The following is a 13,689-nucleotide window of genomic DNA, read 5'->3' as shown; positions in this document are numbered from 1 at the left end:
GAAGACTACCCATATCTTCGCACATGGCTTAGAAAATACGTGATTGCAATGGTTTACTTTTGGTAAAATTAATAATCTTCACTGTTTCGTATAGAACAGATTTAAATGTCACCGAAATTCTTTTTGTTACTAATACATATCTGTGAAGAATGCAATGAGTACTGTTACAGTTTTTTGCAACATTTTTAATACGTGCTACAGCACCACTCACTTTTCCTGTCATTGCTTTTGCTTCATCGCTGCATACTTCAATACATTTTCCCCAGTTAATTTCATGCGTTGGCATAAAATTATCAATGCAGTTAAATATATTCTCCGCCGTGGTGTTAATTTTTACATAAAAGCAAATCTTCTTCAATTTTTTTTATTAAAATCATATCGAACGAAAACAAGCAAAATTGCTGATCCAGCAACGTCTATGGACTCATCTATTGCAATACATAACCGTTACACGCCTGCAACCGTGCAAAAAGTTCTATTTCAATGTCATCGGCAATATCGTTAATTTGCCTTTTTGCAGTATTGTTAGAAAGAGACACACTTTCACTTTTTTTACTATACCTTTCGCCGAATACACACGAAACCATATCTTGAACACAAGGTTTAATAAGTGATTCACTAATAGCATGTGCCTCGCCTGCTAGAGCAAAACGGTAAGATACTTTATACGACGCTTCCGTTATTTTTTGATTATCTGTTTTGAATTTCTTTTACCATAAAATTCTTGTTTTTATTATGGCTTTCAAGTTTTCTTTTAAAAAAAAATATCTTTGCCTTTATCTGTTGGGGGATTTTTTTTCAAATGCCTCAGTAGTTTTGCTGGTTTTAAGGTGCTGTTTGCCAATATTTTGTTGCAAAACAAACAAACCGTATCTTTGGCCTCCCCGTCACCAGTACTAATAAATCCAAACAATAGGTAACTAGTATCATATTTACGTCTTTTCGTTGATACCACGGTGGACCAACGTTATGAGAAACAAGATGTCCAATGTCAAAATTAGAAATCTTGTGCGGTTCCTACAAGAGAACGAGGAATTGATTTCTCCAGACCCAAGCCCAGTATTAATTTTCTCTTCATTTCTCAATCAAGCTCTTCTCCGGAATATATTAACTTCAATAGATTTCATCTACTCATACTCCCCACCGAACACCTCCTTCATCATTATAATATTGTATATAGTTACTTTTTAAGTGTATTGATGATATTTTATGTCATTTTATGTGTATTTTTTTTATCTTAATAAATACTTCCACGTATATCCTTTCAACCGACAGGGAATCCTAGAGATTCCAAGTTCGGGGATATTCTGTGGCGAAAGTGTCCAAAATTGGAAGATATAGAGTTGGAAGATGAGGCTGTAGCTGTACGGAACTGGAAGTTGGTGGCATTGCGGGTTCCGGAATGCCTTATCTGTAGATTCCGCCATTTCTGCATTGCTACTAACAATGTCAGTTTTCTTTAACGACCCATTTTCTAACCAACGATCCATTATAAGGGCAATTTTTATGTTTTAGATATTACGGTATTACTTTTGATATTGAAACTTTGTTTACCAGTTTACGATCTGAATTACAGTTACCGTTAATAATACAAGGGCACAATAGCATTGGCGCAAATGGATGGTTAACCGACTTTGTTTCCAAACAAACTAGCCCTCCTACCAGTCTTCCGGTGTATCCTTCCGCCATGTATTTCTACCGGAAATGGTATGAAAAGGCTCCGTTTTTGTTTAGGTTTTTTCAATAATTCACAGTTTTTTATACATTACTTTTATTATTATTTTTTTCTTTTCTATCTAATCTATGTCGTTTAAGAATATGCAATGCAGACAAATCAGTGATTATGATGAAAACAAATAAAAACTTGCTTTGCATGGATCAACTGGTGCGGTTATAAGAAGCCAAGGGACATAGACAATCGCCAAAGCAGTAACCCGGAAAAGAAGTTTGGAATATACCATTATGGCCATCTATTGGTAGAATCGGAAGTTTGATCCCGGTTAAACATCCATACACCTGTATATTGCACAAAAAAAAAATACATAAATTATTTTTTTGGGGGGGGGAATTGTAAACATTCCTAGGAAAATGTGAATATATTAAACACCATTCTTATTTATTTTAATCAAATAAAATTTGTCCCGCGTAACCCCTAAATTTTTTCGTGGAATCCTATGGTTCCACGGAACCCACTTTGGGAACCACTGTTTAAGACTATTAAAATGGCACGATTTTAATATTTTTGACAATTTTTTGCTAGATATTAAGTTATATCTATGGGATTTAATTGAAATTAAATATAACCAATATCCCAGGCAAAACAACAGGTCGTTAAAGGCAGCTAGTTTTGAAATAAGTGCTGAATTATTTCTTATCAATAGTCATTATCTATAGTAGTCTCAACATGGGATATTTTATTATTTATGCCTACGGATTGAAAGGTTTTTGAAAATGTCACCTTAGGCGATAAAGAATTCACCGATGTCCTTTAGTTTACAGAGAATAAAATTATTATTATTATTTTTTTGACAGAACCTAAATCGCATCAGAAGTGCTTCACCGATAAACATTTCAAAGAACAAAAATTATCTCAAAAAAGCAAAGGAATTGACGGAAAGAATTTTGCTGGATTAAGAAGTGTTCATTTATTAAGTGTCTGAGATAAGATATAAAACTTTAGGAACGTGTGCAACTTGTTGAGTTTGACTTCATAAAAAAGTATAACAATGGCTTCAAGATCAAGAGCTCATTGTCTTAAAATAACAAACTAAAACTCCAATGAATTCGATGAATTTTATCAATAACAACAAGGGTCAAGAAGTAGCTTCTTATCCATTTCATGATGAATAAAAATGCATTGCTTCAGAGACAACTGTTATTTCTTTTTCACAGTTTTACAATGGAAGGAATTAAGATCGTAACTTTTGTGTTTCTCTTATTGGGATTCCAGTTATGTAAGTAAATACAAACTGAATATATATAATTAGAGCTTAATACTCTGAAATATGAAAATATTTAAATTTCTTTAGCAATGATTTAGAAGAATGAATGCATGAGTATATAATTACAAATTTTTAAAAAAAATTGGAAGCTATTCTATGAATGATTTTATATGATTTTTTCATAGCAGAATATCTCTTAATAGGATCAAAATTAGAATTGCTTTGGGTTCTGTATCGAAATGTTCTTGTTTGGTATCAATAAAAAATTTCTATATATATTTTAAAATTTTTTAATGGTAGCTTATTTCTATAATCGTTTGAATTTTTTAGTAAGGGTGTTTTCAGTTAATAATTTCGTGCAATACTATCGGGATAAAAGGTTTCTACTCCGCTTAGAGTCCAAAATATTATGTATTCAACGGTGATAATATTGTTGTCATTTATAGATTTTTTAAGCCCACAATATTTTGAAGATAATTTTTAATATATACCATGTGGAATTTTTTTGCATACAATATGGATAACCTGGACGTTTTAACTCAAGAATCTTATATATGTGTTTGATATATGACTTGGATTTGCATGTGATGAAATGTACTAAAATAATTTAAAAATTCCAAATCGCAGCCATCTGGCATTGATGAAGGAATTATACTTCGTATTAAACATCTTTTGCCAAAAATTTGATAAATTTGCGCGTGAGTATTTTCGCTTGTGCTTCATTCTTTTTTCCATTCGTAATTGTATCACAATAAAAGAAAGATGAGCATGCATAGATCCAAAAATATTTCGTCGATTTAAGCATGTTTAAAATATTGAAATTTATTAATTTTCAAAGCTGAAAGGAAATAAAATAACTTTATTGTGAAGCTTATTGAAAATTATTTGAAGAAGAAAGTTAGAGTGAAAAAAAAGACATTAAAAATCAAACAAAAAAACACACCAGATATTTTGTTAATTTTAAATAAACAGTTAAAAGAAATGGGACTATTTTGCATTAAGAAATATTTTGTTTCTATTATTAATCATAAATAATTTATAAAGTTTTTTCATATTAAGTAATTAAAAATTATAGCCGTAAATAATGCTCGTTATCAAGCACATCCCTTTCTTTAAATATTTATTATTAAAGACTAAATTCCATGAAAATGAATGAAGTTATGTATTCCTGAAAAACTGTTGTTCCTCACTTTTAAGCTGCATAATTATTGAAACTTTTATATCTATCTTTTTTTTTTAACTTTAACATATCTATCAAACCGCACAATTTATAAACTGTGTTGTTTTGCTACTGTAAAAAGATTTTCATAGCAATCATATCCATTCATATGCTATGCCTCTTTCATCGACTCACTTTCTTGTTTGAGGAATGGACTTCAACACGTAATACATACCCATACATTCCTATTAAAATTTATTCGGTAGTTAATTCTTTAAAAGTATTTTCTTCGTAGAAATATTCATTTTCTTCCACATACTCATTCAACATTTGTGAAAAGAAGTAAAAAGGGTTACAATTCTAATTTCAAGGATTGTATTAACAAATTAAAAAAATTTGTTGCTGACACATGTCACTTTAATTTTTTATTTGACACACATGATGCTTATTTTTTTCCCCTGTCTAACTTTTATTTTAGCAATACTTTTCTCTTCCCATCCAAACTGGACCGCAGACAACATTTTCTTCTCGTTTTCTAATTGTTTTGTGGATACAATATTTTTTTCGTGGATGCTTCGTAATTGTGTACTCTGATCTTTTTGACTGAGGCTCTATTAATTTATGCAAATGTGCATAACTTTTTAGTACTTGTTTTCATTTTTTTTATTCATTTTTCTTTACTGTTTGTATGATGTAAATATCACTTATGCTCCTCTTATATTTTTCATTATATTTGTTTCTATGCATATACGTTTTGCTATTTATTTTTCTTCCACTTTGCATGTCTGCAGTATGTTCCACTTTGCATATGCGCAGTATGTTCTGCTTTGCATGTATGCAGTATTTTCCACTTTGAATGCATGAATTATTGGGAATTCATACCTGCATGAATTAGTGGGAATAAAAACAAATATACTTAAAATATTGAATTTTTTTTAAATTTTGAGTATTGCAGAAAATTTTGATTGATGTGTTGTGGACTTCAGCTGCCACAACTCACGTGTTTTGGCTTACTGGATTATTTTTGAGACATTAAACGCAAACCGATATTCGACAGTGCCGAATCTACATTAAGTTAAAGGCGGGACATTTTCCATGATAGTCAGTCTGTTCACACGCCCGTTCAGAATCGGCCTTGATGAACTAAATAGTTTATGTAATTTTGCAAGACAAATCTTACAAATATAATTTTGGTAGATAAATGTCATGCCATACAACAGAGTTCCCAGAATTCACCCTCAATAAATAAGAGGCCAATTACCATTGTTCGCATAAACGTCGAAAAACCTTTTTATACCTGCAAAAAAATCAGACGTAGATGGATAGACAATATTTAATAGCTATTTTGAATAAAATGATAATTTTCATGTCTTGAAACATCCTTCCAATTGATTTTCATTTTGAAATTCATATCCCTGTCATATACAGGCGGCCCTAAAATAACTTTCCCTGGAGAGTTATTTTATTTGTTATTATTTTGAGACTTCAATAGCTAAAATGAGTGAACGAAATGAAAACGCATTTCATATACAGACTATGGATGGCATAGGAAGATGAATTTCAGAGAAAAATATTACTACTAGAAGTTGACAATAGGGGAAATACTGGCGCTTTGAAAGTACAGTTTTGAAATGAATTCATGAAACTCACAGAAAATATTCTTTTATTCATCAATATTATGGTTCTCTGGGAACTTTGTAACATTTTTAATATTCTGCCCTTCCCAATGCACAATTTATTGTAAACTGTGTATGACATACTCCACTGGTGTGGGTAAACTGTCAGTTTCAATACTCATAACAGCTACTCTTATGCTCTGTTTCAAGACATGCAGATTTAAGAGCAATCACGGCATTACACTGTCTAGTGTAGATTAGTTTCACAAGTTAAGCAGGCTGAATTAAAGAGGTCCCTATTAAACAGACAATAGTCAAGAAAACACCAATTGTCAAGAACGAACTGCTAACAGGTCGTTTTCTCTTCCCTTTTTACAAGGAATGCATGGCACTGCTGTCACGTACACACTAGGAATTTTACATAATACATTTCGATATGAAAATTTCCTCGTTTGTATGTGACAGCAGCGCCGATATTTCTCCTATCGCAATTGTTAGAAATATTTTTTCCTGCGGAATTTATCTTCTCTAGCCTTCCAAAATGTGGTTTCATTTCGTTCATTCATTTTAGTTGGAGATGCCGCCAAACAGGAAAAATTATTTTACGGCCGCTCAGTATTTAAAAATGAATAATTCTGCATTTAAGATGTTTGTTTGCATTTATATTTGAACCTTGTATCTGTATCTTTATTACAGATGCTGTGGAGTGCCAAAGTTGTAAAATAGAAAATAATGTGAATGGGAGAATCGTCGTGGGTGGAAATTATTATAATAAACAAGACTGCTGGACAGTTCCAGTCCCATTAGGGTATTTTGCTCACTTGCAAATCACCAATATGCAATCCCAAGTGAGTATTTTGTGAAGTTTAAGTTCAACAAGAAAAACAATTTGGTTAAGTTTCACAAAAACCACAACTTGGTTAAGTTCTACAAGGAAAACTATTTGGATAAGTAAATTCTACAAGGAAAACAATTTGGTTAAATTGTATTAGTTACTCTAACCTTCTAGAAGTATTAAAATTAATGATACTAAATATCAGAAAATTGTGAATAGAAAGGTTTAAATAATATAAGGAATGCAACTCTTTCATAACGTTTGAGATTGATTGAACTGTTCTACAAATAAGGATTATTCTATAATATTCTCCTAAACTTTTCACTTTAACCCTCTGCCTGCGCAATTCTTTAAAATCACTATTTAGATGCGTTTTTTGCAAATAACGCATCTAATATTTTTCAAAAAAGTGGACCGATATTATATGTTACAAGATAATATTATGATATGACTGATTACCAACCCGCGGATATCGCGGGATAAGCAGCTAGTGGGTTAAGAGTAAATTCAGAAATTAGGGTTTAGTTTAGTTTAGTTATATTAACGTCCCGTTTGAAGCAACACTAGGGCTATTTTGGGACGGACCTCGCAATTTTGAACCGCTGTCAGATGACGAGGACGACCGCGGTTCCTGAGCTGGCATCCCCCCCCCCTCTCCACACCACACCACACCAGCTGGAGGACGTTTGGTCAGGACGGATTTAACGTGCAACAGACCCCCTTACACGACGGTTCTTCGGTGGAATCGGGTCTCGAACCAGAAACCCTGCGGTTCCGAAGCCGAGACCTCAGAAATTAGGGATTTTTTAAATATGTAAATAGAATATGTACAAAGCTACTAATATCCTTTGTTGAAAAATATTTAAGATTTAATCTTGAATTTATACGGTTTTACTGATTTTTTTTCAGCATTTTTGCAATTTACATGGTAATTTTACTTGTAAGAAATTGGAATTCGGCAGGGGAATCGCTGTGATTGCTATGCTATGATTGGATATATGCATTTGTGCATTATCTGCATTGAAGTAATCCAAAAATCAACTACCATCCAAGAAATTTTAATAAATATAGCAATGCTGTTTCAAGATGCATTAAAATTACAAAAAAATATAGTTGGTTTATATTTTTTTTAAATGTTTATCCACTTCTGTGATAATAAAATACCTTCTTTTTAGAAATAAAAAATATTTTTATTTGTCAATTTATAAAGAACCGACGCATCATTACACTAATTTGATTTTTATTGATATTGTTTTCCTAAAAAAAAAAGTAGTAATAATTAAAATGATGCTTATTATTTTTAGCATTCATGTTCGCAAGACTATGTGAAGATCACCATTGCAGGAATAAGGGATGTATACAAATTTTGCAGTTCAGATGGCAACAAAAATCCCGTCACTGCTTTTGACAATGTTACCATAACACATTATGTGTCTTCGAGTTATTCAAGATATACTGCTTTTAATTTAGAATATACCATCAGTAAGTAATATTTTATTGATTAAATAAAATAGTTTTTATGACTTATTTATTAATTTTATGAATTTCTAGTTAACCCTTAACTGGGGAGGTGAAATTTTAGGACTTAACTGGGGAGGTGCGATCTACGAGACCGCATTTCATTTACACTCAAATTAAATTTTCTAATGAATGTATTAGTATGAAAAACTGCCAATATATTTTGCAGATATTTTTCTTGATATATAGATATGTTTTAAAAAATTTTCAAAATATATTATGATTGAAAAAAGTAAATGCGTTGAAACATACATTTTATTCTCAAATGACATGTTACAATAAATAATATTCTTGAAAAGGCATATTACTTTTTACTTTTTAAATCATATTTATTTTTACAGTATATGAAGGTATATAGAAGACAATATCATGTAAAATTCAACATTTATACGAAAAATAACAAAATGGCAATGGATAAAATTGGCCCTTTTTTTATCGGCTTGATAGCATGGTTTTCTAGGGCATTTTAAACATACAAGTAAAGAACTAGTATAAAAATCATCCTATAAATTCTGCATATATATATATATATATATATATATATATATATATATCTTTGTATATTAATATATTTTATAAATTTTTCAAAATACATTATCACGAGAAAAATTAATTATGTTTGAACATACATATCAAAATCAGTTGAATGCGAACTTTTATCGAAAAACTCTTCTGTACAATTATCCTTATCACTAAAATCACTTTATTCTTCATTTAAAAGTGTCCGGAGCACTGCTTCATAATAGGATCAGTAAACTGGATGATATTTCGGGCCCAAATTTTAGCGCCATCTGCTAAGCCTTGTTTATCACTGGGACACTAACAGGAAGAAACAACGGAAATATTTTAAAAAGCATCTGCTGAAATCGGTTGAAAAAGTGCACGTGTATTGAAGGTCACAAAACAGGAAGCTACAGGGTCAATCCATTCAATTGAGCTAAAAATAGAATAGGCGTGACAGAAAATCCATCGCTAGCGGTCTCACAGACCGCACGTCCCCAGTTAAGGGTTAATAACTATGAAGCTGAAATATTTATAGTACGAAATGTTAACGTTTTCAATATCTTATGTATCATCCTTGACCAGAACCAGAACTACTTGTCTCTGGTTGTTGTTGTTGCTTATGGCACATGTCATACATAAGCCCTCTGACGAAGTCAGAGATTTTAAGCCGAATTTTAGCGTCTCTTGTTTCAGTAGCGCCATCTAGAGCCAACAATACGTCGCAGTCCTTTCCACGGGGCGGACTTTCGTTCATACATTTCATTCACTCGTCCGCTGATCGTAATTAGACTTGAATGGACGCTACCGATCACCTCTGATCCAGTACCCCCAGTGGTATTTTCTCGACTTGGAGAACTTTGTGACTACGACAGATTTTTACGTGCACCTGCCACCATGTACACGGAATTTGCCTTTGATGCCGTGAGGAGCCACTAATGACAAGGGCGTTAATTTCTTTTGAAATGTAGAATTTGAGTAAATGTCAAAATTTATAAATTGTCATTATTACTGGTATAATGAATTATAATAAATGAATTATCATTAGTATAATGGTGCAAGGAAATTAATGAACTTTAAAGCATAAAAATTGTTTTATTTATACATAAGATATAGATTAATTGTTCCTACATATTGTTATGTGTCGTATAGAAGCCAAGATAAAAAAAAAAGAAAAACAGAAAGAAAGAAAGAGTGAAACCAACATTCTTTCCAATATTTCATGGATTGTTTAGCATTTTTTTCAGTCTCCCTTCTCCTTCCAATTCCTTTGAATACGTGCACCTGCCACCATTTACACGTAATTTTTCTTTGAGGGGGAGGCACTCAAGAAATCACTGGTGTAAAGAAATTAATGATGTATAAGACATAAAAAAAAATTGTTTTATTTATACATAAAATATAGATTAATTCTTCGTACATATGACATGCATAGAATCGCCCCCTAAAAAAAAAGAGTGAAACCAACATTCTTTCCAATATTTCATGGATTGTTTAGCATTTTTTTCAGTCTCCCTTCTCCTTCCAATTCCTTTGAATACGTGCACCTGCCACCATTTACACGTAATTTTTCTTTGAGGGGGAGGCACTCAAGAAATCACTGGTGTAAAGAAATTAATGATGTATAAGACATAAAAAAAATTGTTTTATTTATACATAAAATATAGATTAATTCTTCGTACATATGACATGCATAGAAGCGCCCCCTAAAAAAAAAGAGTGAAACCAACATTCTTTCCAATATTTCATGGATTGTTTAGCATTTTTTTCAGTCTCCCTTCTCCTTCCAATTCCTTTGAATACGTGCACCTGCCACCATTTACACGTAATTTTTCTTTGAGGGGGAGGCACTCAAGAAATCACTGGTGTAAAGAAATTAATGATGTATAAGACATAAAAAAAATTGTTTTATTTATACATAAAATATAGATTAATTCTTCGTACATATGACATGCATAGAAGCGCCCCCTAAAAAAAAAGAGTGAAACCAACATTCTTTCCAATATTTCATGGATTGTTAAGCATTTTTTTCAGTCTCCCTTCTCCTTCCAATTCCTTTGAATACGTGCACCTGCCACCATTTACACGTAATTTTTCTTTGAGGGGGAGGCACTCAAGAAATCACTGGTGTAAAGAAATTAATGATGTATAAGACATAAAAAAAATTGTTTTATTTATACATAAAATATAGATTAATTCTTCGTACATATGACATGCATAGAAGCGCCCCCTAAAAAAAAAGAGTGAAACCAACATTCTTTCCAATATTTCATGGATTGTTTAGCATTTTTTTCAGTCTCCCTTCTCCTTCCAATTCCTTTGAATACGTGCACCTGCCACCATTTACACGTAATTTTTCTTTGAGGGGGAGGCCCTCAAGAAATCACTGGTGTAAAGAAATTAATGATGTATAAGACATAAAAAAAAATTGTTTTATTTATACATAAAATATAGATTAATTCTTCGTACATATGACATGCATAGAAGCGCCCCCTAAAAAAAAAGAGTGAAACCAACATTCTTTCCAATATTTCATGGATTGTTTAGCATTTTTTTCAGTCTCCCTTCTCCTTCCAATTCCTTTGAATACGTGTACCTGCCACCATTTACACGTAATTTTTCTTTGAGGGGGAGGCACTCAAGAAATCACTGGTGTAAAGAAATTAATGATGTATAAGACATAAAAAAATTGTTTTATTTATACATAAAATATAGATTAATTCTTCGTACATATGACATGCATAGAAGCGCCCCCTAAAAAAAAAGAGTGAAACCAACATTCTTTCCAATATTTCATGGATTGTTTAGCATTTTTTTCAGTCTCCCTTCTCCTTCCAATTCCTTTGAATACGTGCACCTGCCACCATTTACACGTAATTTTTCTTTGAGGGGGAGGCACTCAAGAAATCACTGGTGTAAAGAAATTAATGATGTATAAGACATAAAAAAAAATTGTTTTATTTATACATAAAATATAGATTAATTCTTCGTACATATGACATGCATAGAAGCGCCCCCTAAAAAAAAAGAGTGAAACCAACATTCTTTCCAATATTTCATAGATTGTTTAGCATTTTTTTCAGTCTCCCTTCTCCTTCCAATTCCTTTGAATACGTGCACCTGCCACCAATTACACGTAATTTTTCTTTGAGGGGGAGGCACTCAAGAAATCACTGGTGTAAAGAAATTAATGATGTATAAGACATAAAAAAAATTGTTTTATTTATACATAAAATATAGATTAATTCTTCGTACATATGACATGCATAGAAGCGCCCCCTAAAAAAAAAGAGTGAAACCAACATTCTTTCCAATATTTCATGGATTGTTTAGCATTTTTTTTCAGTCTCCCTTCTCCTTCCAATTCCTTTGAATACGTGCACCTGCCACCATTTACACGTAATTTTTCTTTGAGGGGGAGGCACTCAAGAAATCACTGGTGTAAAGAAATTAATGATGTATAAGACATAAAAAAATTGTTTTATTTATACATAAAATATAGATTAATTCTTCGTACATATGACATGCATAGAAGCGCCCCCTAAAAAAAAAGAGTGAAACCAACATTCTTTCCAATATTTCATGGATTGTTTAGCATTTTTTTCAGTCTCCCTTCTCCTTCCAATTCCTTTGAATACGTGCACCTGCCACCATTTACACGTAATTTTTCTTTGAGGGGGAGGCACTCAAGAAATCACTGGTGTAAAGAAATTAATGATGTATAAGACATAAAAAAAATTGTTTTATTTATACATAAAATATAGATTAATTCTTCGTACATATGACATGCATAGAAGCGCCTCCTAAAAAAAAAGAGTGAAACCAACATTCTTTCCAATATTTCATGGATTGTTTAGCATTTTTTTCAGTCTCCCTTCTCCTTCCAATTCCTTTGAATACGTGCACCTGCCACCATTTACACGTAATTTTTCTTTGAGGGGGAGGCACTCAAGAAATCACTGGTGTAAAGAAATTAATGATGTATAAGACATAAAAAAAAATTGTTTTATTTATACATAAAATATAGATTAATTCTTCGTACATATGACATGCATAGAAGCGCCCCCTAAAAAAAAAGAGTGAAACCAACATTCTTTCCAATATTTCATGGATTGTTTAGCATTTTTTTCAGTCTCCCTTCTCCTTCCAATTCCTTTGAATACGTGCACCTGCCACCAATTACACGTAATTTTTCTTTGAGGGGGAGGCACTCAAGAAATCACTGGTGTAAAGAAATTAATGATGTATAAGACATAAAAAAAATTGTTTTATTTATACATAAAATATAGATTAATTCTTCGTACATATGACATGCATAGAAGCGCCCCCTAAAAAAAAAGAGTGAAACCAACATTCTTTCCAATATTTCATGGATTGTTTAGCATTTTTTTCAGTCTCCCTTCTCCTTCCAATTCCTTTGAATACGTGCACCTGCCACCATTTACACGTAATTTTTCTTTGAGGGGGAGGCACTCAAGAAATCACTGGTGTAAAGAAATTAATGATGTATAAGACATAAAAAAAAATTGTTTTATTTATACATAAAATATAGATTAATTCTTCGTACATATGACATGCATAGAAGCGCCCCCTAAAAAAAAAGAGTGAAACCAACATTCTTTCCAATATTTCATGGATTGTTTAGCATTTTTTTCAGTCTCCCTTCTCCTTCCAATTCCTTTGAATACGTGCACCTGCCACCATTTACACGTAATTTTTCTTTGAGGGGGAGGCACTCAAGAAATCACTGGTGTAAAGAAATTAATGATGTATAAGACATAAAAAAAATTGTTTTATTTATACATAAAATATAGATTAATTCTTCGTACATATGACATGCATAGAAGCGCCTCCTAAAAAAAAAGAGTGAAACCAACATTCTTTCCAATATTTCATGGATTGTTTAGCATTTTTTTCAGTCTCCCTTCTCCTTCCAATTCCTTTGAATACGTGCACCTGCCACCATTTACACGTAATTTTTCTTTGAGGGGGAGGCACTCAAGAAATCACTGGTGTAAAGAAATTAATGATGTGTAAGACATAAAAAAAAATTGTTTTATTTATACATAAAATATAGATTAATTCTTCGTACATATGACATGCATAGAAGCGCCCCCT

General features: G+C 32.0%; 1 protein-coding gene across 1 annotated transcript in view; it reads left to right on the top strand.

The window, feature by feature from the left end:
* The first annotated feature begins 2,810 nt into the window (after positions 1-2,810).
* Positions 2,811-13,689, top strand: part of LOC129976578 (uncharacterized protein CG3556-like) — a 38,821-nt gene continuing 27,942 nt past the window's right edge. Inside the window, exons 1-3 of the mRNA XM_056090217.1 lie at positions 2,811-2,954; positions 6,414-6,565; positions 7,857-8,034. Of these exons, the coding sequence (XP_055946192.1) occupies positions 2,840-2,954; positions 6,414-6,565; positions 7,857-8,034 (445 nt within the window). The 5' untranslated portion in view covers positions 2,811-2,839. The remainder of the gene's footprint in view (positions 2,955-6,413; positions 6,566-7,856; positions 8,035-13,689) is intronic.

This window comes from Argiope bruennichi, chromosome 1 (genome assembly GCF_947563725.1).
Source record: "Argiope bruennichi chromosome 1, qqArgBrue1.1, whole genome shotgun sequence".
NCBI lineage: Eukaryota > Metazoa > Arthropoda > Arachnida > Araneae > Araneidae > Argiope > Argiope bruennichi.
This window is presented reverse-complemented; position numbering and strand designations above follow the sequence as displayed.